Source organism: Asterias amurensis, chromosome 17 (assembly GCF_032118995.1).
Source record: "Asterias amurensis chromosome 17, ASM3211899v1".
NCBI lineage: Eukaryota > Metazoa > Echinodermata > Asteroidea > Forcipulatida > Asteriidae > Asterias > Asterias amurensis.
In genome coordinates, this window is record NC_092664.1 from 17,225,114 (window position 1) to 17,252,879 (window position 27,766).

The 27,766-nt window shown below is 39.4% G+C and overlaps 3 protein-coding genes across 3 annotated transcripts; all 3 read right to left on the reverse strand.

Moving 5' to 3' along the window:
* On the reverse strand, positions 1 to 5,085 carry LOC139950155 (A disintegrin and metalloproteinase with thrombospondin motifs 6-like). The gene is made up of 7 exons (XM_071948779.1): positions 5,049 to 5,085; positions 2,573 to 2,679; positions 2,371 to 2,457; positions 1,410 to 1,534; positions 1,112 to 1,255; positions 638 to 775; positions 1 to 61 (listed from the first exon to the last, which is right to left on the reverse strand). Exons 1-7 carry the CDS (start codon positions 5,083 to 5,085, stop codon positions 1 to 3), a joined length of 699 nt encoding a protein of 232 aa, XP_071804880.1.
* On the reverse strand, positions 4,891 to 14,337 carry LOC139949890 (uncharacterized). Its single transcript, XM_071948455.1, has 3 exons — positions 14,251 to 14,337; positions 8,263 to 10,880; positions 4,891 to 7,723 (listed from the first exon to the last, which is right to left on the reverse strand). Exons 1-3 carry the CDS (start codon positions 14,318 to 14,320, stop codon positions 6,146 to 6,148), a joined length of 4,266 nt encoding a protein of 1,421 aa, XP_071804556.1. The 5' UTR covers positions 14,321 to 14,337; the 3' UTR covers positions 4,891 to 6,145.
* On the reverse strand, positions 13,742 to 27,733 carry LOC139949891 (protein adenylyltransferase SelO-like). The gene is made up of 10 exons (XM_071948457.1): positions 27,172 to 27,733; positions 24,052 to 24,299; positions 23,490 to 23,554; positions 22,393 to 22,548; positions 21,671 to 21,826; positions 20,789 to 20,931; positions 20,101 to 20,314; positions 18,722 to 18,848; positions 17,914 to 18,133; positions 13,742 to 16,271 (listed from the first exon to the last, which is right to left on the reverse strand). Exons 1-10 carry the CDS (start codon positions 27,500 to 27,502, stop codon positions 16,069 to 16,071), a joined length of 1,863 nt encoding a protein of 620 aa, XP_071804558.1. The 5' UTR covers positions 27,503 to 27,733; the 3' UTR covers positions 13,742 to 16,068.
* Positions 27,734 to 27,766: the final 33 nt, after the last annotated feature.

Below are 27,766 nucleotides of genomic sequence, written 5' to 3' on the forward strand. Positions count from 1 at the left end.
TTAGTTTGTCACTGGAATCAGATTCACCCCCGGAACGTCTTTGAAACAAGTTACTGTTGAACTATGGGGAAAAAAAACATCAGACATCAGTTTAATAATATCAATGAATAGTGGCTTCTTATCATACAATTTATTGTGGAGCTATACGTTTTTGAAATAATATGATTACCAATTCCTTTACAATTAAGTATGGTTTATAATTAAGTGTGGCGCAAAAGCAGACTATCAAACCAGGAACACTTGGGTGAACCCCTGCACTTTTCGATAAGTGCACTGGGATTTTTACGTGCATTACAACACACGGGACCAACTGCTTTACATCCCATCCAAAGGACGAAGCAATAATGGTAAAGTGTTTTGCTTGGACTTTGTGTCACGACCGGACTCGAACCCCAACTCTGCCGCAGAAACACTTTACGCTCTCGTATCCGCTCAGCCCGGACATGCCAAATTGGAAAAGCTAAGTCACTTGTAGAGTCTTCTAAGTACCAATCTGTACTCGGCGGTAATAGAAAATTAATAGCAAGACAAGTTATCAAAATAACAAAATATACCACGAAAGTAAATACATGCATTATATATTACATTGTCTTACTGCACACCAACAGTGATACGACCTGTCTGATCAACTTAATACTTCAAGAAGTTGAGCAGATAACTCTTGCTGCATTCTGACCATCCTAACGTCTCCATATTGTCTTGCATGTGATAACACATCAAGAAACCTTCCTCTGGACATGTGTTGCCATGGTGACCATCTTGACGCATACCGAGACTGAACACGAAGTTGTTGTCGAGAAAGATGTTGAAGTTATGTGTGAAATTGTACGTTGGAACTTTTCACAGAATGTTTTAAGCGTATTTCACTAGTTTTGTTTTGATTTGTTTTGTTGTTGATGTTTTATGATCCGATAAGAAATCTTCTGCAAATCAATCTGAGCACTACCGGGGAAAGGTATTGTTGTAAACATTTCTTATTGCATATCAAAATGTCAGTAACGCTGTAAACAATTCAACAAAAAATGAATGTCTTAATAACTGCTATTGCCCCCACCTTCTCTATTTTTTTCGTCTATTCGGGTATTTACCATAATGATAACATGTTACTGACCTACGACCTATCCCATGAGCTGTGGCGTAGATGGCGTCCAGGTTCAGAAATTCCACCAATAAACCTTGCATCTCTCTCGTACATGCTCGACCAATCAGAGCTATTCCCTTGGTGCCGTTACCATGGTAACCGTAGATGTCCCGGCTGCAATTACAAAGACCATTCAGTAGTTCCTAATTGTTTTGGCCTTGATAGTATTCACGATCGTAGTGAGGCATAATTCAAGATTTCAAAAAATATAATAACTATTCGAGATTTGTTTTGTCAAAAGGTAGTTAATAACCAATACCCAACATACCCACTGAGAAGTGTTGCGATGTCATGGTGTCTGGGATCCGCCTCGGCGATTGGGTTAGTCATGTTTTGCCACTGGCAGAAATCAAACAATGTCTGGTAGGCATCCCCAGTGCTCACCAAATCACCCTTTACAATACAAAAGTCATATGCGGAAACTTAAAGGCAGTGGACACTATTGGTAATTACTCAAAATAATTATCAGCATAAAACCTCACTTGGTAATGAGTAATGGGGAGAGGTTGATAGTATAAAACTTTATGAGAAACGGCACCCTCTGAAGTGACGTAGTTTTCGAGAAAGAAGTAATTTTCCACGAATTTGATTTCGATACCTCAGATTTAGAACTTGAGGTCTCGAAATCAACCATCTAAACGCACACAACTGCGTGTGACAAGGGTATTTCTTTCTTTCATTTATCTCGCAACTCCGATGACCAATCGAGCTCAAATTTTTCACAGGTTTTTTATTTTATGTATATGTTGAGATAGACCACTTGAGAAGACTGGTCTTTGACAATTACTAATAGTGTCCATTGTCTTTAATAAGAATAGTAATAATGTGTGAATGTCTTTTGTGTGGGTGTGTGCTCTGAGAAGGTTTGGTCTCGACGTTTCCAACAGCATAAACCCTCCTCTGCGCGTCTTCTTCTTCTTCTTCTTTTTATTATTAAAATACCACGTTTGATTTAAGTAAAAATCTGTTGCATAAACCAACCAACACCATCAAGACACCAAGTTGTTATGCTTCATGAAAGTTTATCCGTGCGGAACCCACACACAAAAACCGACTCTTGGCGCGTGTACAATTATTCTTGAAGTGAACTCACTGAAATAACATTTCATTAAATAGCGGCACAAAAGTGGATGTATTATTAATACGCCTACGTTATCATTTAGGGCTATACATGTTCGCTGGTTGGATAGTTTTCCTGACTACTCCATTGATAAAAGATGACGTCATACCGTGTTAGTAGTGAATATCTTCATGTTTACAACGACCAGCTGTAGCATATCACCAATCAGACTCCGCAAAGAAAGCACGTGAGAAACCTGTAAGCCGTTCGTAAAATAAATATTAGTGACCAAAGAAAAAAAACTTCAAACTTCGAAGATTTTCGAAAGAACAACTTAAAAGAAAGCATTATGCAAACATTATTATTATCGCATTCATTAGCGACAAGAGACTGTTTGCAGTTACCCCGTAGGTCGTAGAGGGCACATCCTCAACGTCATTCAGATGAAATTGTATCCGGTCATCCGCAGCGTAGTAATCTATGGTTTCAATAAGTGAACAATTAGGTAATGATCAGTGTGACTTCCGTAAGTGAAATAATGGCAAAGAAAGATCTACGGTCCGATTCTCTGCCAAGCGAACATTTTGATTTGAATTTCGATTGTAAAGACCCGATCGAAGCATTATCTCATGTCTACCCACCATGTACAAACAGCACATCATAGTTTTTGTAATGTTGTGTAAAATTGATTGTATGTTTTCTGTAAACAGAACCAGCTGCTAATTCATCAAAATCTTAACAAACAACCACAACCAAACAATACTGTTGAAACTGTAGGACCGACCCCTGTGTCCCGCATGGGCAATCCTGGGGGCAAAGGGTGACACCAATCTTAGAAGGGTGGTGGACACTAAATATATCAAATGCCCCCTCCCCCACCCCCTCCTCAAAATTGGCGGCCCCAGATTGCATCACGGAGCACCTTACGGGCCCGGACCGACCCCACACGCCGTAAAGGCTATTAACGCGCATGATCCATCGTTGGCACATTTGCAGCTCCCCCTTGCACACCCCACCCCATTTTCGAAGGTTGGGGACACAATGTTCCCTTGACCACCTTTATCATGAAACTCATGTCTTGCACTGTGTAATTAAGACCAAATCCTGTGCCCCAAACACTGTGTCCCGTCATTGCCATCAGTCCAGTGGGGGGGGGGGGGGGGGGGACGACGGGACCACACACGATGTTCCCCATCCCCAGGGTTGTTATAAGGGCACGTACGTACGTCACCTCCATACCTTTAGTTCTCAATTATATACAGTGACTCGCTGTCTCTGTTCGTCATTACCATTCTGCGGCCTCTATGGCTAGTTCGAGCGATATATGGATACTCCGCACCCAATGTTGTTATTAACTCGGTTGCATTTTACACCACATTCAATTGAGACGTTTCTGAGATTGTTTTCTTTTCCCGCAAACCTTGCGTACAAACATTGATAACAATCCCTATCATAGGGGCCTACCCATCTTGTTCATCAAAATCCGAAAAGGAAGGCTTATTGTTCTGTTTCGTTTGCCATTGGGTCTCTAAATGGCCTAAGATTACACCACATAGCATCTAGAATACAAACAAATTTCGGGTCCTTACGCGGGCCCGGACCCATGTCGTAAAGGCTTCACACTCGCACGCTCACTCTTTGACAAATTTGCCCCCTCAAACTTGTGTCATAGATCCGCACCTGAACTTGATGCTGTTAACTCATAAGGTTCTACTGCTGCTCACACTTTAAAGGCATGTTCTGTTCCATTCTTTTTGCCTATTATTGTCCTGCAAAGTCTAGATTGCACCACATCATCTAGTTTGCAAATCCTGGGCCCTAAGGTCCGAAGACCGTATAGTGTACGCATCACCCGATGCCACATGTGGTAGTTATAGATGTACCCTGATAACATAATTACTACATTTTTAGCATCTTACCCTGATATCGAATTGTTCTCAAATTGCAGTAAGAGCCAGCTGAAGATCCTTCTTGGATATCGCTGCTCTGGAAGTGACCTTTGACCTTTCTTGACTCGTATATAACTCAGGATAGATGACCTCATAACCAGTTCCTAAAGCCCCGCCCTAACAAATAGTATTGTTGATAAATCGATAGTATAATGATGATTAATGATTGGTGAATCGGCAGTTTTGGTTAATCAAGTATCGTTTCATTTCTGAAGCAGTATGAGTCACAGCTAAACACTGTTTGAGCTATGATATTCTGGAAGAACTGAAATATTTTTTACACAATTTAAATCCACTGGTCAGGACACGTTTGGTAATTGTCATTCTCACTTGGTGTATCCAATCCCAACATGCATACAAGAAAATGTGAAAATCTGGGCTCAATTTGTCATCAATTTTGCATTAGATTTTTGAAAGAAAAGTTCCCCTGTGGCATTACTTTGTTTGCTTTCAGATGCATATCGAGTTATTACCAATAGTGTCAAGTGCCAATTAGTCCCTTTAAAACATTAGTTTGCTCATGCTATTTTTGATGAGATTTTAATTGTAGGCCAACGGCAACACTTCCCCATCATGACCAAACGAATGGTTTCGAACTGTATTTTAAAAATATTTAAGCTCCAAAATTGATTGTTATATGAAAGTTGTTTAACAACTAAAAGTGCAACTAATCATAATAAATATTCAAGTCTGAAATGAAGATAATTCACAGAAACTTTCTTTTTAATTAGCAGGTGGTTTTTCTTGTTTAAATACACATATGAACATACTTGCATTAATTAACCGCAACCATAAATAGGTAATCACACTGATTCTTATCTTGTTATCTTTAGTATACTATATAGACCAAAAAACACCACAATAACCATTTTATTTTAAGTTAACATGTTTAGCTTACGTTGTTCCGGTGAGTTCACTCTTTCCATCGCCTCCATCGTTATTATTCCAAAGAAGGAAAACAAAATGAGACATTTGAAAAATTTCATCATTGATGCCATCCCTATAGGAATATCGCACTGTTCGTTTTATAAAAGAATCATGTGATACTTTTCTGGCAGTCAGTATTAACTTGTTATAAAGACACCTAGGTGTTTAAAAGCCAACCATCTACAAACTCAATTAATTTGATAACTAGATTACATTGTTTTTTTAAAGTTGCTGGTTGCAAATTACCAGCTATTCAATTCTGGTTATAATTGCATTGACCGTGAGGAGACGAAAAATGGCTTTAAGATAACTGTTAACTAGTGCGAAGGATGTTTCCAAATAATAACATTATTAGAAAGGTCGGTTTTAATAACAACAGAAGAGCTGCCTCGGCCTTTCAACTAAATGCCAAAGACCAGTTCATGTTACAGTATCTGTTTCTGTTCAGTACTGCACACAAACTACATTAACGGGATATCAATGGTGCAGGCGCGTGGAGTACATGAAATAACAACATTTAAATGATTACTCAGTTTGGTTATACCTATATACACCGATACATTTATTTTAATAGCAATGTGTACTCAGTACTCTCGAGTTTATTATCATGTGGAAAAAACAGTCACGGGAATATCGGGTGGGATTCGAACCAACGACCTTTGCAATTTTGAGCAGTGTCACCCCACCCGAGTAGGCGCCTGATATACAGTGTTTTTCTGTTAACTAGAGCAATTTATAAAATCACCGGACGGTTTCCACTAAAACCACCTGGGCTCAATTTCATAGAGCTGCCTAGCGGGCGATTTTGTGCTTACCGCTCGAAAATAGATGACGTCACAATGCAAATTTATGGTAAACGCAGCCCAATTTTTCTGCTAACCTGTGAAAGCAATAGTTACTGCTACAGTAAGCACGAACATTTGCTTTCCGTTAAGCAGCGGTATGAAATGAGGCCAATATACCATAAGTTTAGAGAAATTTACTGATTGATTAATACACGTTCCAAGATAATTTATACTCAAATACTTCAAATACGTATGTGACTTGTGCGGGGTTGTGTGCAATGATCTAGTTTGATTTTAGCATTGATTGGCCTTTGATCTGACCAATGACGTCATGCCATCCCGATTCATCACGTGACTCATGAGTATTTCTTGGTTTTGGTCTTGGAGGGGGAGGTTGTTTCATAGAAGGCAACGTCTTCTGGGTTGGATTCATGTTAATATCCGTATTGTTATCAGGAGTCTCGACAAGGTTTGGGTTACCAGTGGGTGTGCTGGCAGAGTCTTCCCTCTTTGGAAAAGAGCTGAATAGAGGAAGAACAGGCATCGTGGAGCGAGACTCGATCATTGTGACTTCTAGCTTAGAATGATCTCCATTGATTGCTTCTTGCAGTTGTGGCTTCGGGTTCATCGAATGGGGCTTCGGGGTCAGAGAGGGCTTTGGGTTCAGAGGAGGCTTTGGGTTCAGAGAGGGCTTTGGTGTCAAAAGGGGTAGAGGATTTGTACAAGATGACTTTGCATGATTGATTGGATTGAGGTAAGATCTTTCCTTGGTCTGGGCATCTCCTGTCTTACATTGCAGTTTAATACGAGGGGTAATAGGCGGCTTATCTAAACGAACTTTGCAGTTCGGTTCTGTTTCGGGCTCTTTCTCTAAGTTATGTATTGGACGTCGAGATGGTAACTGTTTTAATGGGATTGTTGCATCTTCATCGACATTCTGAACAGCATGAACACAATGGTTATTTTTCTGTGGAACAGACGTCTTTGAGTGCCCGGGAATTTTGAATGGCAAAAGTGGAATCTTGGGAAGTTGTTTTCCTGTTTCTTTACCATGGGGATGGACTGCACTTTTGCTCTTTGTTTCATCTTCAGTTGACTTTGAAGACGTAGGACCGTCTTGTGTGTTGTCTGCTTGAAGACATCTTCCGGCTATCACTTCTTCATATGCTGAGGATGCACGATATCTGGAGGGACCAGCTAAGGAACCCGTAGGACCGTCGTTTGTCGTCCTTACATTTTCAGCTGTTTCCAAAGACGGAGTGGTAGGTTTTGGAGGACGAAGACTTAATTTATGCCAAAATCTTATCTTGTCATCTCCGTTTTTGAGACATCTTCCAGGTATCACCTCTTCATATTCTGATGATGCACGACAGGCGGGAGAAAACGGCAAGGAGCCTTGCACATCTTCCTTATTTACTGGTACTGGAGGTTTTGTTTGTATCTTGTCTGTGTTTTGCTCAGAGGGCTGAGTATACTTCTCTTTGAGGCGTCTTAGGGCCATCTTGAATCTTGAAGACGTCTCGGAAGATGCTTCATAGCTGCTGTTGTTCGACGTCGAAGTACTCTGATAATCATTGGAGCTTGAGACATCACTGAGAGCAATCCCCGCACTGATGGTAGAGGTTGTGGTTCTGCTCTTACCTCTGCTTGTCAAGACGCTTGTCTTATTCATCAATGAGTCACGGATCGGTATTAACATCTTCTTCCAAAGCTTCTTTACTTGATCATTGAAGGTGAAGGAAAGGAAGATGAAGAATCCTTGGAGTGAGTTAAGGATGATGAAGATATACCAAAGAGCTTCTGCTCCTGAGAAGGCCGCAGAGAAACCAAACACCCAAGTGAATCCCATCAGACTGGCCATCTAAGAAAAGATAATAAGAGTGCCTTTTAACCATATTGTTTGTATGTTACCCTCACACCGATGTGGGTGATCAAAACCCAGATTCAAATCAACGCCCATGGCCAATCTTACCAATATAGACGACCGAGATTGAGATTGTCGGGTAGCTATTTTTCAGCAATCCTATAATCTGCCCAATATCTGACCATCTTTTTAAAATGCAACTCAACGTGAACTTGTACTTTGCCTCGATTTTTTTTTAACACCACTTTTATTTGAGTACATACATTATTTTGAAAGGTTTACATTGAAGGTGCATTCAGTAAGCCAGAACCAGGAACAATGGGGCGAACCCATTTTCTTAACTGTACGTGTGACTTGGATCTTCTACATGCATTACACAACGCACCGGCCCAATGGCTTTACGTCCTATCAGAATGATGAAGTCCGTCTACTGTCTCTGAGAGGTTTTTTGGATAGCACGTTGGTTTTTTTCAAAAGAAACCTTATTTTTCAAAAGTCACTAAAAATGTAGGATTTGTGTGAGAACTGTTACTTACCCTGACGTAAATGAAGAGCTCTTTGCGTCTCCGTTTTAGAAATGACGTATCGCGACCTTGATTAAACTGTGCTGCTGATTTACGATGTGATGAACGGATTGCCCAGACGGTCCGTGTAAAGAGAATGATGTTGATGACAAGAAACAGCGCCATAGGAGCTCCAAATACGACCAGATTGATTGACCCAGACTGAATCCAACAGGGCGCATCGTTGTTATACACCACTGCAATATCGGTGCAAGAGCAGAAGTGAATGATCAAACAAACTATCACTATAACCAATGGGACACCAAGAGCATATGTACAGCTTAAGATGTTGATGTTGCTAGTAACAGCAATCTTGCTACTTGAAGGGGATGGGTTCTTGGTAGCGAAAGTATGCCATAACAAGAAGGCAAGCACGTTGGTCCAAGTAAGACTCGCCAGCCATAGGAAATGTCCTGTCACTGCAACGGCCATACAAGCTTTACCATTCGCTGCTGCAACACCACCGAGGAGTAAAAGAGTTTGGGCGGCAATGAGTGACGTCACCATCCCCATGATTGCTTTCCTGGTTCGGCCATGAAGACTTGGAAAAACGAGATAAGTGACGAGCGAAACGCTTCCAGCAGCAACTGAAATGATGAGACCAACCGTACTGAGAATGTTTTGAGCGTTGTTAAAGTTAAAAAACCGAGTTCCGTTTTGAGGTAGTTTAGAGGCGCAGATACTTATTTGCCCGTCTTCGGTTCTTGTGAACTCATCAGGTCCAAGAATCTCCTCTGTTTGAAGAAAGATCAAGCTGCCGTTTGCATAATTCTCAAAGTCTTCTGTATCTTCATCAACCAGTGAGAATTGTGATTCATTCAGCTTGATGAGGGCTGGGCATGAGTTATTAGGAGCCTTGCTACATAGACCGATCTCAAGGCTCAGTTTCGTGAAGACAGATCCAAGTTTGCTGTACTGGATACGTAGGTTGTATTCCTGTAGTTTGTACCATGCATTGTGACTAGCATCAAATGCCCATACCGTCTGGTTGTTCACTCTGACTTGTGTTTCATTTTCCAGAGGAAGCCAGTCCGCCTGAGAGCAGAGTGTGACTCCATAAGGAGTCCCCTCTTTCCCATTACAGTACTGGACGAGTTGTAGACTTTGAAGTCCACATTGAGACTCGTCTGCCTCTACTGACTCAAGTTTAGTCTCGATGTCTTTGACAAGATAACCAATTGCCTGCCGTCGTGAGATGCTGGTGTCAATCTCAGTGTTATTTGTTTGTAGTTTCTCATCACTCTTTAAAACTTCGTCCACCAAAATCTTGAAAGCAAATTGACTTGAGTTGCCTGAGTAAGGATCATCATCTTCCTGAACAGAGCTCAAGTTTACACCTAGAAGGTCACGAATGCATCGTTTCTTGTTCTCGTATCCTGTTTCTGTGTTGGGTGAGTTACTAGTCAGGTTTGTAGTCTCCGATGAAATCGTGATCATTAAGAGGATACCAGGGCCTTGGTGACTGTCACCTAAGCAACGAAACGAGTTATCTGAGGCCGGCTTTGACCCAAGACTAGAGATTGTCTGAGGCTTATTATTGAGAGGTTCACATCTCTGCTCAGTTGCTACATACTCAAGCCCCTCCTCACACTGTGGACTAAGGCAGGTTTGGCTGAAGGGGTCGAAAAAGTCACCCTCTGAACATTGATCTGGGCTCCCGTCGGTTGGATTGAAGTTGAGTATGACAGACAGTGAGGTGAGTGGATGGCCTCCGAAATACGGGAACATCGCTTCCGGTGCATTCGCTACCGGTGCCATCGCTACCGGTACCACCAGTGAATCATCAGAAGTTTGAGGAACTATTTGTTCTAACGTAGGGAATATCTGGTCACTACTCAATTGATAAGCCGATCTTGGACATTCTAGGGAGTAGTTGTGTGATGAACCTTTACACGCAGCAAAGCATGCTGGATTTCTGTACAGTGAACCATCATCATGGAACTTAACAACAGCCGTGAAGTTCTGACATGAAGATAGGAGGCTCTGGGAACGAGGATGATGTTGTTGACAGGTTGTAATAAGAGAAGGGATACATGGTCTTCGTGTTGCTGGACCGCTAACATCCACTGCTGGCAGCTCCAAATAGTGATAGCATTCATTCCAAACCTTCCTGAGGAATACTGCGTACGAGGTATTCTTGGAAATAGGATTCGGGCAGGTTGCTTTCAGTTCCCAGGGAACGAGGTTGCTTGTAGAGCGGCTATGACAGAGGGCGCAATAGATGTTTCTGAACGTGATACCACTTGCATCAGTTACCGGTATCAAAGTCAGCGGGTTGGTGTTATCTGTGGACTCACAGTTCTCGTGAGTTGGCGAGACTTCAGCAGCATATGGACAATGGCTCACCATCCATAAGTCACGTGTTACAGAGATGCACTCAAACTGTGGTTTCTCTAGAGAGTCCAATACATCAGAACTCTCTATAGAACATACCGAAGCAAAATCCAGGCAACAGTCGTCGAAAAACTCGCATGCCCAGTCGCATTGACATACGCTGTTCTTAATCCAACTGGTTCCACATCCAATGTTCTGGCAAAGATGGAAGTCTCGGCAAAGTGTAACCGTAACATTGTCAGCTACTTTAAAGTTCTCTGTGGGGAGAATAAGTAAACTTGTGTTAGGTATAGCAACATGCTGATGCGATCCATTAATAACATTGAATTTAAAGATTATCTAAAAGTCTCCTGACGAAGACTAGAGAAAGCTAGTCGAACCGTTGAGACCAGTTTAAGAACTGACTCATCGGTAGTGCAGATAATTACGATCCTGTAAGCTAAATTGGTAGTCCAAGCCAATTGTTCTATATACTTCCACTAGTTAAAAAACAGGACCCTTTTTAGAACTGAGAAGTCTCCCGAACATCCGATAAATCTGGTTTGCGGTAATAAAGAAAGACAGTTCTCTAAAGAACTGGCAAAATGGTGTTACCGCAAACCAAATATATATTATCTAAAAGGGCGAACTATAAACAAAACCGACTGTTTTGCAAATAAGGTGAGATTATCAGGACTAGTTTTACATGAATCATAATTGGATGAAACTTTAAATAGAAAAAATAGCTATGGGTTTGCTCAAGATCTAGGCTAAAGCCTTATATTAGTCATGTCTATATTATACCTACAAAAAAAATACGAAGTCTAAAAATGTATACGTCAAACACATTTGTAGTCAATAGTATTAGAAAAAACCAGTAGAGGCTGTTGTGTCTAAAAAGGAGTTATGTCTATGAAAGTTGTTCAATGTTTTAGCTCATTCAACTGAACCACTGATTAACTTTTTAAGTTTTATCTTCGCATATGAATCTACATGTAAGAAGCAAATTTTGATTTGAGTTTCGACTCAGTACATCATTGCAATCAGGAGTTATGACCATTTAAAACCCTGCAGTAAGAGAGCCAGCCATGGTTTGCATGACACAATTAGCGTGTTTTGTTAATTACTCCCCTCATGAATGAAGTAGAAAGCTTTTTTTTTCTTGACTTCCTCCATTATACGAATGAGAAACATAATGGATAATTTGAGTGGCCTAACTTATCAGGTTTATCTGCTACGTCCATATCAAGTGGCACAGTTCCAAGGTTCTGGGGGACTTCCCCATAGACTTAATGTTGCAAGAAAAAATACTCAGCATACATGACATGTACCAACGTACTGCTGGGGGCAATTAAAATGCCAGGCAAGCTTGTCTGTCAACAGATATTAATTAGGCTTGATGGTGCCAGCTGGCAGGTCTCATGGTCTCACCGAAGCTTCCAAACAGTTATTTACTGTGGTCATGGGGTGAAGATTTTCTTTGTCTTTTTGAATTGAGCGTCTGAAGAGAACACTAAGGTCTTGTGTTAACCCTCTTTTTCAGTCAAGAATGAACTTAGCAAAGCAATGGGATGCCATGAGTAACAGAACGTTTTTACTTGCCATCCTCCTTCCATCCTCCTTCCACCACCCGCCCCCAATCCATGCCCCAATAATGCAGCAATAAATCCCCGTGTGTTGGGGTACATAGAGTAATGGTGCATTAGTGTGCCATGTTTTTCATGGCCCGCTCATCTGGGCCCAATTTCATGGCTCTGCTTACCGCCGACTCCTGCGCCTACGATCACGATTCCCCGCTTACGGCGCCGAATTTCTGCGCTAGCCTTGTATTTGAAGGTAGATTGCCTAGAACGTGGAGTACGCACGCGCAGACGCCAAAATTCACTGCTAACCCGTGAAATAGGCTTGCCGTAAGCACAGAATTCACTGCTTCCGTAAGCGCCGATTCTGAGCTTACGGTATAGCAGAGCCATGAAATTGGGCCCCGATGTGTTTTTGTCTGCTTACGTGGAACGCAGGGTTCCCTTAAAGTCACCTGGAAGTGGTATTATTTTTTTCAAAATAAAGCTTTTTGTCACTAATGTGTTTTGATGAGTGGAATGTGAATAAACAGTTAACTAAGGTTTAAAAAAAAAATCAGTTCTTATGTTATTTACAAATTTAAGAGTAGACCCCGACCCGAGAGGGCGCTGTTCATGACGTCAATCGAGGCAGACTTTGCCTGTAATCCGTAAACACAATTGTAAAGTACATGTACGGACCAAGTCGTGAGTTTGTACGTTTACAAAAAAATGTACCAACTCACGACGTGTACGTACATGTACTTTGCACTTGTGTTTACTATACGCATTGCAGGCAAAGTCTGCCTCGATTGACGTCACAAAAGGGGTAGGCGGAGTCAGCCCTCCAAACAACTTCATATTTTTTTTTACATACAAATCGTGAAAAACAATTACTAAAAAAATTGTTTTATTGTTCGTAAAAATCTACTCTTGTGTTTGAAAGGAAAAAAAAATATATTTCCAGGTGACTTTAAGGTTTTCATTCAACTCATTCAACTTGAACCAGTTTTGCACACTTTGAGTCTTTTTTCGGAGTGAATAATTCCACTGCTTTGAGCAGTTATGACAATTTAAGGTTGTCAATGTCTCAGCATGTTCAACTGGAATATGACAGTGACAGAGAGGTTGAATTTTGTTTATAAATTATTTCAAAACTTTAAGATTTTAATTTTAATTTTTTTTTTTTCCACATTATGTCAATTTTTGAGCCTGAAAAATAAATTTTACATTTTTGTTTTATCCCAAAAACTTCAACATTTGTCTTGATACATTTTTTCTTTTAATTGTTTTTTTACTTCAAAAACTTGCACATTATTCGAAAACATAGTCGAACATTTCCAAAAATGACTCGGCAATAACAATCTCACTTGGGCTTGTTTATAAACCCCCCAAAATAACTAAACTCAAAGACTTGTAATAAACTTAAACCAAAAACTTTAACATTTCAACTGAACGCGGACAGACGGACTCCGGACGGAAATTGTTATTACATATTACATAGGCTCGCACTGCTCGAGTTTCGGACTAGTTTTTGCATCAGTTTGACAGATATTCCCGGTCATATTGACCATAAAAGATTCCGACCATCATGGCACCTGGGAATGAATATATAGCAGCGCTGCTTCTCAAGTTGCCCCATCGACAAACACTTTTGAAACTGTCCAGCCGATTTGTTTAAAATCCTCATATTTATTGCCTTACAAACATTTTAAAATGTGCTAATAATTTTATGTTTAAGTGTGATAACTTATCGTCGTCTTAATTGGTTGTGATCGCTACCATCTGACACATTTTAATAATATTAAATTCAATTCAAGATTCTAAACTTTCTAAGGTACGCAGGTTTGGTTAATATACCCATGGATGTCCAATAAGCTGAAGCGAAAGGCCTGGTAGCCTTGTGAACTTACCAGTAGCCCCAGAAGCGAAAGGCCTGGTAGCCTTGTGAACTTACCAGTAGCCCCAGAAGCGAAAGGCCTGGTAGCCTTGTGAACTTACCAGTAGCCCCAGAAGCGAAAGGCCTGGTAGCCTTGTGAACTTACCAGTAGCCCCAGAAGCGAAAGGCCTGGTAGCCTTGTGAACTTACCAGTAGCCCCAGAAGCGGATAATTCACGATAGAGACAAAGAGACACTACACATAACATCAGCAGTCTCATGATGTACTCATAAGTCGTCTTAGTAGGGCCAGGTGAGTAGGGCGATAATTAAAAAGTCTCCAAAAACACTCGAATATAGTGAAGAGGAGGAATACACATGTAGGCAGTTCATGGTTCAACTACTTCTTGTCTGTGACGCAGTAGTGTAAAACTTATTACTTCCGTCTCAGCCACACCAGGATAGTGTTTACCGTTTCGGTTGACTATGGGGGTTTAACACACTGGATATATCACTACGCAGCAAAGGCTTAAAGTAGCAAAACCTTCAAAATATTATGTATTGCAAACAAGAGTTGCATCAGAATGGCCCTGTTTTTTCCTTCAGAATATATTGATGTCCGTTTACGTGTACTAGACCCAAAACTTTCAAGAGAACAATCAACTGATCAATCAATCAATCATAATAGATTAGTCAATGTTGCACAAATTACAGTAATACAAAGTGAATAACTCAGAATACAAAATGAACCTTAAGGCAGTGGAAACTATTGGTAATTACTCAACATAACTTTTAGCATAAAAACTTACTTGGTAACGAGTAATGGAGAGCTGTTGATAGTATAAAACATTGTGAAAAACGGTTCCCTCTGAAGTAACGTAGTTTTGTAGAAGTAATTTTTGCCACAAATTTGATTTCGAGATCTCAGAATCAGATTTTAAGGTCTCGAAATCAAGCTTCTGAAAGCACACAACTTCGTCTGACAATATTTTTTTTTATCATTCATCTCGCAACTTCGATGACCAATCGAGCTCAAATTTTCACAGGTTTGTTATTTTATGAATTTGTTGAGATACACCAAGTGGGAAGACTGTCTTTGATAACTACCAATAGTGTCCAGTGTCTTTAAACAAATAGCAACATCTAGGGTCCGGGGAGAAGCAACATGTTTTGTTCCCCAGCCTATGGACGGAAATACACAAAAGACAGGACATAACGGGTGAAAGAAATAATTTGCCATTGTTATTTCCATATTTATACAAAAAGTACATACAGTATTTCAGCATTGATTTACAAAACGAGTTTTCAGTTTTTTTGTAAAAATAAAAATCAGACCCGATTTATTTTGTTTTCATGCTTCGAACCACTTCACCTCTTTCCATAACGCTGCTAATTTATGCTATGAACCGTCAAGAGCAAGGTTACACAGTGCGATCATAAGCCATAACAATGAACAGGGACTTTCCCAGAGTTTTCTTGCATAACTAAACAAATGAAATAAAACATGCTTGACTAAAGAAGCTGTTTACGGTGCACTGCTGAGCATTATGTGTTGCCTCCGAAATAAAAGCATACCCTTGACATGGTTGTTGACTCAAAATACTCCATACAAACAAATTATAGTGCAGCAGAGTTCGTTGCTATATGCAGACATACATGTACACGGCCTCAAGGCCATCAAGGTATGGGTTACAATTTATTTTTCCAGGGGAAGTTAAACCACTAGCTTGAACAAGCAGACTGGCCCACTGTGGAGGTCGTTGACTCGGAGCAAACAGCGCCCTCTCTGCTTCATCCTGTCCTTTATAAGGGGTTTGGAAGCTTAGCATGTAGTGATTCTAGTGTTGAGTTATCTTTTTGTCTTAATAAAATCACTAGCTTGAACAGCTGACCTGGATCTTACTGGCTCACTGCGGAGGTCGTTCAGCAAACAGCACCCTCTCTGTTTCATCCTGTCCTTTATAAGGAGTCTGGAAGCTTAGCATGTAGTGATTCTAGTGTTGAGTTATCTTCTTGTCTTAATAAACCACTAGCTTGAACAGCTGACCCGGATCTTACTGGCCCACTGTGGAGGTCGTTGAGCAAACAGCGCCCTCTCTGCTTCGTCCTGTACTTTATATGGAGTCTTGAGAACAGTTTGAAGTAAGTGAAGTTTTGAATAATCTCCTCCTTCTGCTTTCTGGATGGCTTCATGTGCCATCCAGTTCCTTAGGATGTAGCGTGGATTCACAGCTGTGTTTAAAGGGAGAATACAAAATAATAAGATGTATTTCACAATAAGAAAAAGAAATTAACCCTCCTTGGGTTCTTGGGACACTTTCTTGAAGAACCAGAAGAATCTTCAATGAATTGTGAATTAGTTCATCGAGTCTTCCAACTTTCGAGTTTACTTTTAACATTTGACTCATATGTACACAAGTACATGTACATTTCGAGTGTGTACCATCTAAGGTTGACTATCTTGACTCGAACCCAAGCTGGTCGACCATTGGTTGACTATTGTGGTCGACCATTTGGAACCCCAGCCTCAAGACCATGGTTTCTTCCATGGTCCCGATAGCCCGTTCCATGCTAACATTATGTAAAGTGCTGAAAGGAACCAGTGACAATACAGCGAACATGTAGAAGGCATGGGAGTGTTGATTATCTAGGTACCGATGGTTGACTAGACTTCCAAACGAGTCGTTCGAGTGAGTGCATTATTGCGCATTACCATGCTGGTCAGTGGTCAATTGCAGTTCCACTAAAGGTGGGCCCCCAAAATCTTAATATAGGTTTTCTCGGTCAATTTCGGAAAATGAGCAGCCAATTTAACCACCAGCCTATCCTATTTCGCACGAAATCGAATGCTTCTGAAAAGGGTCAATCGATTTCTTTTTAAGACCATTCAAATGTACTTTTATGTCATTCGATTTAACAAAATAATCATTCAATTTAACAATTCATCGAAGTTGCATTCAAATTCGCCGGATTTTTTTTTGAGACGTGCGTTTAGTCATTCAATTTCATTTTGGGGCAGTCAATTCTGGAATTTGTGCAATCTTAAAAACGCTTGGTTAACTTATGTTTCCTTACGAATGTTAAGGCATGCGGTTCATTTTTCTGGCACTCTTGAACATAATATGCCAAGATGTCTGGCACGCCAACAGATTGGTGGTTCGCGATAATTTACAAACAAAAACATTACCATAAAAAACACATTCAAACACATTCAAATCAGGTCTTGCTCAGTAATCTCTCCCGAAAAAAAATAAATAAGACAAACAAACTTATGGGGCCCCAGGTAAAGTCTACTGGAAACATAAAATAAAGAAAATAAGGTTCGCTTGATTTAAACGTGAAGGTACGAAAAAGTTGCCTTTTAGAGTTTATCTGTTTATTCGTATTTCTTTAGTCGTATATTTATTTGAATCCTCGTTTAGGGAACTTGTTTACCTCTTTACGAAATTGAAAATGATTAAATCAGCAAAATCTCTAGTCGAAACAGCTTTGCTAAATTGAATGATGATTATGGTCATAAAAAAAGAATGAGTGCTAGGAATTTGAATGCCTCAAAACGAAATTGAATGACCGAATTCTGAATTTGAAACGCAGTAAAAACCGGAGAGGCAAAATAGGTTTAATTTGAACGCCTGAAAATTAAATTGGCTGCTCATTTTCCAAAATTGACAGAGAAAACCTATAGCATCAAAGTAAAGCATATCCAATTCCCAAACTTGAAAAAAAAAATTGAGCTAAAAAATGTAAGATGTGTTCACAACTGTAAACACATCACCTGATGAAAGCGGTGTCCATTTTAAAATAGTTTCCAAAAGAATTTTAAAAGTATAGAATTTTTTGTTAAAGCGTAGTTTCATTACAAACAAATATTTACCATTCATGATTTCTTCTCTATTTGTAAGTCTAGTCTCTCCTCCAGCCCTCCTAGCACGATCAGTATAGTCTTGTATCCAGTCTGAAAATCTCTCATGTTGTTGTAGATCTTTTAAGGCCCACAATGACTCCGGAATCTCGTTCTTGGAAAGGTTGTCAAGTGACAGCGCCCCCAACTGGTGGAATGTCATTGTGAAGTCTGCACTGGTGTCTTGCATGAGCTGCAGAGTGAAATGAAAGTCAGTTGCTGTTAGATGAAAGATAGGAACATTAAAAGGATCATTACAGGATAGCAAGGTTAATGGATTCAAATTTCACTCATTAAGTAAAATGCTTGTGACATTTGTTTACAGTTCTAGGGAAAGTACTGAGTTTACAGTGCTTACACACATCGATTTAAGGGACAAATTTTCAAAGGTAAAACCAAAAGTAATATTATTTATCCTGATGCAAATTTAACTTGTGCTATAACACACAAAAAACACCAGATCTTCAAGTAGCAAACAACACATTTATACAGAAAGAGGGATAAGTGATGTGGTGGTCAAGCAGATCAGAAATAACTCTGTTGGTGCTTCTTTTAATGTATCATGCCAGCCATTAATGTGTACATGTCTTTCTATATATTATTTTGGGGGAGGAAGAGGGGAGGGGTAAGGGTAGATGTACCCCCCCCCCCCCCCCCCCCCCCCCGCCGGTGTTTATGGTACATATCAACTTGTCTACAATTATTACAAGTAACAAAAAAGGGTGTTTTGGGAGATGAATTCTTCCGAGATCATCTCAATGTTATCTCATGGAATCCTTACCTTCAGAAAGAAACCAATGATGTATTCATCCACTTCTTCAACTCCAGTTAATCCAAGTTTTTTACGAAAGAGTTGCATAAAACAAATCTTGTAGATTCCTTGATATCCTTCTAGAATGTAACCCAGTCTAGAGAAGAGAAGATGAGGTTACTGACAGGTTTTTTGTGTATTGATCAAGGTTCTAGCGAGATCAGTTTTAGCAGTGGGCATTAAATCAAATTTAATTTCACCAGAGTGAGCAGATCAACACAATTATTCATACGAAGAAAAACTATAAGTAAATAGTAAACTTGCGGGTACAACCATTCTGCTCGTCTTTAGGAGAAGACATATACGAGCAGAACCTCTGTTCAAAACGTCAAGACCACACCGGCTCTTCTCAGAGCCAACACTCACACAAAAGAGATTTTCACATGGTCGTACCTGCAAGTTTACTATTTTTTTATAGTTTCCTGCACACCATGCTAAGCTTCAAACAATACTTACAATTATTCATGTTTAACCATGGGGCCATATTGACTATTGTCTGTTTGTGTTATGGGGCCATGCAGTAAGTTGACTGGCCTTTTGACTCGGTTCTTTCTCCGTGATATTTGATACTCCTTAAATCATTAGCTGTGTCTCAGATCAATGCGCAGTGGACAATATTTTATAAAATCTGTGCTGGGCAGCACAATGAATTTTGCTCAGAATGCTGGGCAAACATTAAGAGTCCTGGGCAAGCCCGCCCGCCCAGCACCTACAAAAAACATCTTATTTTGAGAATTATTTACTCAAAATAAGAATGTTTTTCTTGTTTCAAGAATACCATTTTTAGCAGTGTACCACCATGGCTACAACACTGGATTGATCTCTTGCACCCACGTCACAAACGGCCTTGCCTTGCTCACCATTTGGGGATCAACCAGGTAGCGTGTAAATACCACATCAACTTTTATTTGCACTACACTGTGTTAGATGAATAGGGTCAATATTGAGTTTAATCATTAATGTAACAAGCCAGTTGCGTGTTAGATTTTAATATTGTTTGGTACAGTGACAGGCTTGATAATAAGTTACTGTTTAAATTTGAACTTCCTTAGACTATAGAGACAGTTGCTTTGTCAAATAATTTGATACAAGCTTTAAGTTGCATACTTGTGTAAGAGACAGACAACACCAATACACAATTCTGAATAGATGTGTATAGCACAATGGTTCCAGGGTTTGCTCATCTGGAGGCTGCTATACAAAAGCTTGCCCCAAACCATTTGACATAGCAACTGTCTCTATAGTCTGAGGAATTCAAATGTAAGCGGTAACTTGTGACTAAGCAAGTCATTGTACAAGTCTTTACATAAGTCTAACTAAATATTTCCAAGCATAATTGTTTAACTCACTGTGATGACTGTTGCTTAGTAACCAGTGGTAACAGCGCAATTCTGAGTTTATTTAAATTGAAGTAAGCAACATCTGGTTGTTTCTCATAGCTGTAAAGTGCTTCATCGTCTGATGTGTTGGGAACAAACTCTGGTATGTAGGAGTCCAGAAATCCAAATGGACCATAGTCGATGGTTAGAGAAAGTAAACTGAAGTTATCCGTGTTCATAACTCCTGGAAAATGAAGTTAAATTCTGTAAAATGACATTGTATCATTTATGACATATGAGCATATTCGGACTTTGAGAATTGTGTTTTTGAGAAATGCAGAGAGTTTAGTTTTTAAAGGCAAGGGCACTAACTGCAAATACTCAAATATTTGTTAGCATCATAGAGATAAAGCTCTATGGTTAGCATACAAACTTTAGTGAGCAATGGAAAGCTGTTGAATGAATAAAACATTATGATGAGAAACCAAGCATCTGAAAGCACACAACTTTGTGTACAAGGGTGGTTTTTTCTTTCATTAATAATATCCCAACTTCGATGACCGATAATGTTCAAATTTTCACAGGTTCATTATTTTATCCATTGATCTCAACTTTCTACAGGTCTGTCAGTTTATGTACATGTATAATGTTGGATTACATAAAGTCATTACAATAAAGTCATTTGTATCTTAAACCACTCCGCCTTATGTAATCTTACCGTGTGCAAATCCAACAGACATCCATTTTGCAATCATACTAGCAGTCTCTGACACAACCTCAGAAAAGAAAGCTAAGTATCGATCAGCATCACTCATGTCTACTTCAGCAAAGTATTGCGCAATCAAAAAATCTGTTAACTTCCTAAAGAAAAACAATAAAGGACAAAGAACTGGTAAATCACTATAAAAAAAAAGATATAAAAAAAATAGGATACGTTTTAGGTGTGGGAAGAAAAACCCAATGGGTAACAATCAGGTAAAACCTGAAAAAACTAAACCAACAGGCAAAACTCAGGTCTGATGATGTGGGAATCGAAGTGAGTAAATCACTCAAAATTTATATATTTATTTTATTTATCAATTTCAGCGCAAGCGCTCATAACAGGTTGGTGACTTTGAAACAAGAAGAAATGCTTATTTTGGTTGCATGAATGTGGGAAGAAAACCCCAAACTTGGAAAACCCATGCAGGGCCCAATTTCATAGAGTTGCTCAAGCAGAAAATAATGCTAAGCAAAAATGATCAAAAAATAACTCCAATAACGGGGTGAATTGGAAACTAGGAGAATTGTTTAGTTTTAGATGTGAGAAAACCACGAAAACCCCAATGGGGGACAACCAGGTACATGTAAGATCTGAATATCAAATCAACAGACAAAACCCCTGTCCGTTGTCAACATAAAATAAGATGTTTTTTTGCATTTTAAATTTACAAAACAAAAAAGGGTCTATATTTTGGCATTTAACATTTTTTTTCAGTGTTAGTCTGTTTTGTTTTGTTTATCCACAATGATTTTTCCAACAAACGATTCATTTACTTGATTGCATCACAATTATCTTACATGTAAACTATTCCTTGTTTAAAACCAATTGAAGACTTACCTGAGAAGAGCAATCTCTTGATTCTTTGCCAAAATCTCTAAGGAACCAATACGGAACCAAGATGGCGCCAGTCTCAAGACAACTGCTGCCTTCTCTTGCTTGGGATGACCATCATAGAACTGATCTCTCCAGACAGGATCCGAACTTACAGATAGACTGAGTCAAGAAAAAACAAAAATTGAGTTGATAGTGTATTAGTTAAATGCCCAAGTCCATATCTCACTAAAGTTATTGAATAGGTTTTTGTATTTTATTTGTAGGGTGTCGTGGCCGAGCAGACAAGAGCCGTGACCGCAAACTTTGGTACTTCTGTACAGCAGTGTATGTTCAAGTCCCGGTCATGACACTTGTGTCCTCGAGCAAGACACTTAAATATAATTGCTTCTCTCCACCAAGGGGTAAATGGGAACCTGTGAGGGCAGACTGAGTAGCTCATATTTGTTGCACAGGTTGTATACTCGCCAGGGAGCTGAGATGGCCCAACGACCAGCAGTAATCATGTTAAAGGCACTTTGGCGTCATCTGCGCGTGCGCCGGCTTTGATGACAGTTGTCCATCAATTTTTACTACAGTTCTTGGGATGAATCTGCGTTGCGCTGAAAACCACAACGTCTGGCTGAAAAGTAACCGTCGCAGAACCATCCGTCATCGAAAACTCTCTAACGATGATTTGTACCTACACAACACTAGATATCAACCATTTGGAACTTAGGTACATGTACCTTACTGCTCGAGACGTTGGAATCCCAAGATGGTACATGGCTTCCGAACATAAGAATTCTCTGATTGATGATCTGAGAACTGCTCTACCATCACCACGTCTTGAATATGGAGTAAGTCCAGAACCCTTTAACTGTAACTCCCATCTCTCACCTTTACTGTAGAAATAATAAGTAAAGAGCTTTTATAAACAACATTTATTATTAAAATTTGTTAATTACAAAACTTGTTTATAGCGGCCAGCAGGTTTAATTACAAGGGAAACAAATAAACATTATATCAATGTATTTACTGTATGCGAGCATTTGAATTACCCTTTATTGGATCTAATAAAGATTGATTGAATTGAAATGAATTAAATATAAATTGGCCATTAAAGGCAGTGGACGCTATTGGTAATTACTCAAAATAATTATTAGCATAAAACCTTTCTTGGTGACGAGTATTGGGGAGAGGTTGGTATAAAACATTGTGAGAAACTGCTCCCTCTGATGAAGTGCCATAGTTTTCGAGAAAGAAGACATTTTCAAAGAATTTGATTTCGAGACCTCAGATTTAGAACTTGAGGTCTCGAAATCAACCATCTAAATGCACACAACTTCGTGTGACAAGGGTGTTTTCTTCGTTCAATTATTATCTTGCAACTTTGATGACCGATTGAGCTCAAATTTTCACAGGTTTGTTATTTTAATACACTAACTGTGAAGGCTAGTCTTTGACAATTACCAATAGTGTCCACTGCCTCTAATATTGTAATATAGACACTAACAAATAACTGCTCCAGAAGAGACTTCTCTAAACACATCATGCTCAATACTCAAACAAGCTTCTTGAAAGGGTTTCAAAAAGCCTTGGAATAAAACATGTTACAAAACTATTGAACAGCAAGTTTACGCCTACCCCTATAATGGTCTCAGTATCAATGAGGGTGCCCCCCCCCATAAAAGAAAAATAATAATAATAACAATAATAATAATAATAATAATAAATAAATAAATAAATAATACCATACTTGATCCTCATAGGATTGTGAAAACCTTGAGCAGCTTTTAAAAGAATTTGCAAAATGAATGTTAGAACCCATTTTTTCTAACTTTACCTATTGACATATTCTCCCAGCAATACTGCTCTACCATCCCCAAGCTGTCCTGACCAACTTCCAAACTGTAAGAAAAGCATGTCAAGGTCAAGAACAATTCGTTACAGAGACCGTGCTTTCGCCAAAGCTGCTCCTGCCCTATGGAACAAGCTCCCTGTCTCACTGAGCCAAAAAAAAAATCACTCAACAACTTCAAGAGGCAACTAAAAAAACACTTGTTCACTTAGACTTTCATTGGGTTTCATATTATAAGTTAAATTATGTTTATTCTTCATTTTCTATGGTATGTTTTTATTTTGTGTAGGCGCCTTGATCGGTTTTCTGGAGAAGTGCGCATTATAAATCCATATTATCATAATTATTATCAATAAATATCAATTTGTTGTGTAAACTTTTCAGCGACAAAGGCCAGAAGGCCAATCAAAGCAAAAGAGAATACTTCATGTACTGTATGCAAGAAGGCAGCTGAGACAAAAATATACACCCTAAGGAGTTCTTCAGAAAGGGCACACACATTGTTCATAAAAACAGTGAGGAAAGTGTAAACTTGAACTATACTGACCTGGTGACCTCCATAACGATGAGACAGCGGAACAGAGTTAGATAGGAAAGTGTTTCCAGTCACAAAGGCTGTGAAGAATTCTGAGTTGCAAGCATCTGGATGTAGATCTAAGATGCCGCTAGCTACTTCTTCAGACAATGCGATAATATGTGATCTTGTTTTCATTGGACTTGGGAAAACTTTAGAGAAGACGACATTGCTCACTTGGCGAATGTAGTTCTCCTCAATGTCATCTAATGGGAATGTTTCTAATAACAAAATATAGTATAAAAGTGTGAGACAAAAACAAGTTAGAGGTCAGGTGGCGGAGATCTAGTTTCATAGTTGCGATAACGTACATGTAACCCAGGTAACCCTCATCCCAACATCATAGGAAGGAGGGTGACAATATTACAACTTGTTTCATAAAGCACGTGGTAAGTTGCTTTTAAAACCAGAACTGGGTCTAATTTGATCACTCTGGTAATGTCAAAGTCACAGCGTAATCAAAAAATGCCTTTAATAATAATAATAATAATAATAATAATAATAATAATAATAATAATAATAATAATAATAATAATAATAATAATAATAATAATAATAATAATAATAATAATAATAATAAGGCTTGTAATGCACACATATCCACCCTGCTGGGTGTTCAAGGCGCAGTAAACCAAAACAAAACAAAACAAAAACACAACACAAAGAAAAACAGACACAACAAAATTAGTCATTGAAATTTGAAAACCTGTGACATAAGATAAGTTTTGAGAAGAGACTTGAATTTTGCGGTACAAAGACAAGATCGAAGATTAAGTGGTAGAGAGTTCCAGATGCGTGGCGCGGCTACAGAAAAAGACCTTTTACCCCATGAGTGTCGAGACTTGGGTTCAATGAGGAGAAGCATGGAACTTGATCGAAGATTCCTTGATGGAGTGTAAACTTGAAGCAGTTCAGAAATATAGTGGGGAGCCTTGCCATTTAGAGCTTTGTGGACAATGAGCATCAGCTTGAAGATGATTCGTTGAGAGATAGGGAGCCAGTGTAGTTGTTTCAGAATGGGGGTGATAGAACAGGATTTTCTAGACAGTGTCACAATGCGGGCAGCAGTATTTTGGAGCCGTTGAAGTCGGGAAATCTGGTTGTTAGGAAGACTGTAGAGAAGAGCATTGCCGTTGTCAAGACGAGAAGTAACAAATGCGTGAATGACCTTTTCAGTGGCACTTTTGTCAAAGTACTTGCGAATCTTTCCTATATTCCTGATGTGATATGATGATAAACGAACAATGTTGTTGATGTGTGGCTGTAGTGTCATCGATGAATCAAAAATAACCCCTAAGTTCCGAGCTTTCAGCGAGGGAGCTATCCGAGCATCACCGATGGAGATGTATGGCACTGAAACCTTAGTTAACTGTTGACGTGACCCAAATAAAAGGAACTCTGTCTTATCATCATTTAACTTCAGGAAGTTTTGTTGTGTCCAACATCGAATCTCTTGGATGCATTTCTCAAGTCTTGCAATAGATGCATTGGCGTTTTCTTGAGAAGATTTAAACGTGATGTATAGCTGAGTGTCGTCTGCGTACACATGGTAATTCAGATTAAATTTGAGGATGATGTCACGAGTCGGTAAAGTGTACAGCGTAAACCACTGCGGGCCGAGTACCGACCCCTGTGGCACAGAGTAGTTCAAAACAACAGGGTCGGATATTGCAGTGCCAATACATACATGCTGAGTTCTGTTGTGGAGATACGATTTGCACCATGCTAGGGCTGTGTCCTCTATGCCAAGGTGATTCTGGAGCCGAGAGAGAAGGATGTTATGATCAACAGTGTCAAAAGCAGCACTCAAGTCTAGCAGGACTAGTGCTGTAAGGTTACCATTGTCCATTGCAGAGAGAATATCGTTGCTCACACTGACTAGTGCAGCCTCGGTCCCATGGAAAGGCTTGTATGCTGACTGGAACACGTTGGACAGGTTGAAAGTATGAATGTGATCAGAAATACGTGATGACACTACTCGTTCGATGACTTTTCCAAGATATTTTAAGTTTGCAACCGGTCTGTAGTTTTTGAATATCTCCTTGTCCAGGTTTGGTTTCTTGATGAGCGGCCTGATGTAGGAAACTTTGAGGCTATCGGGGAAACAACCAGAACTGAGAGATTCGTTTACAAGCTTAGTGATGTCGGGTACAAATATATCAATGTTTTGCTTTATCATGGATGTTGATACTGGATCCAGCTCACAGGATTTTGAAAGAGATTTCATAATAACCCGTTGAATCTCAGCAACAGTGGCAGGCTCAAACACAGATAGTCTACACTTTGAGTGGAGTAGTGTGGAGTATGCACGCATACAAACCGAAATTGGGCCCTGGTTACTATAAAGTTTACATTAAGTTTACATTAATGTTACAACTGGAGACATCACAATAAATCATCTAAAACTAATATTATCTTCAAGTACGCGCTAATCCTCCAATCAGATTGGCAGAATGGAGTGGTGATAAAAAACTATATTGCACGGCTAATATCACTACCATGCATGCGTCTTGTGTGTTCTATGTCACGCGCCAAGTTTGCTTGAAGATAAATATGTTATCACACGCGCGCTCGTGGAAATACGGAAAATATAGCGCGTCTGCGTTCCATATCCAACTCGGCCTTCGGCCTCGTTGGATATGGGACGCAGAAGCGCTATATTTTTCCGTATTCCACTCGTGCTTGTGTGATAACTTATAATATTATGAGATTGGGCTCAAGGCCTAAGAAAGTTTCATATAGTTAATTCCATATAACTTTAAGTTTTTCCTTCGCATAATTACTGACTTGAGTAATTTGCTTAGTACACAACATAGAATTATAGAAGTATTGCGGGGGGGGGGGGGGGGGGGGCTAACATGAACATACAATTACAAGAAAACACTGACTCATTTACAGACTGATCTGCTAATTAAAATTTTATCATTTTTTATATTGATAATCTAAGTAAAGGGATTGGACTTTTATTTGGACAACTTATTATTATTTATTATTAAATTAGTTATTTTTTTTATTATTTAAGGGCACACTAAAAAAAATAGTTGTTTTGCATGCAATGCAAAAGACTGATAGTTGCAAACACCAACTTCTTACCAATAAGGAGCTGTCTTTCATCGAAGTGCCAATCACTAAATGTTGACACAAGAGCTACCCTTTGTTGTTGATTGGCTCTGCTGATATCATCGATGTCGTCTTCGTCGTGGTTTGCGTTTCTTGAAGACGATAGTTCACACGGTGTTTTTGAACTTGTTCCATGTGATACTTTCGTGTTTGGCTCATTTCTAGAATATTTGTCCTTTCCGTGTAAGTACTCATCGGTTTTACAATCCTCATGACGCGTACTTGTTACTGAAAATGCAATAAATATAACCCAAAAACACGTTTGTTTTGTGGCACAGTTTGTTGATTTCATGGGCGCCGCCATTTTAAACTAGTCTGACTAGTTCATACATGCTCAGAGAAAATCGAGCAGTCTGGATACAAGACATTTTAATTATTCAAGTCCAGATGAGGGCGCAATTTTCTCCGAGATCTGCCCGAAATGTGCGTTCGTTGAACCATGGAGGACTAACTTTATCCCGATCAAGTTAAGTTAAACAATTAACTGTCATCACAAATTAATGTCAGACCCAATCGTATTTTTGTAATAATTGCTGGTGCGTTCATTCGCTCCCCGGCCCGTCCGTGT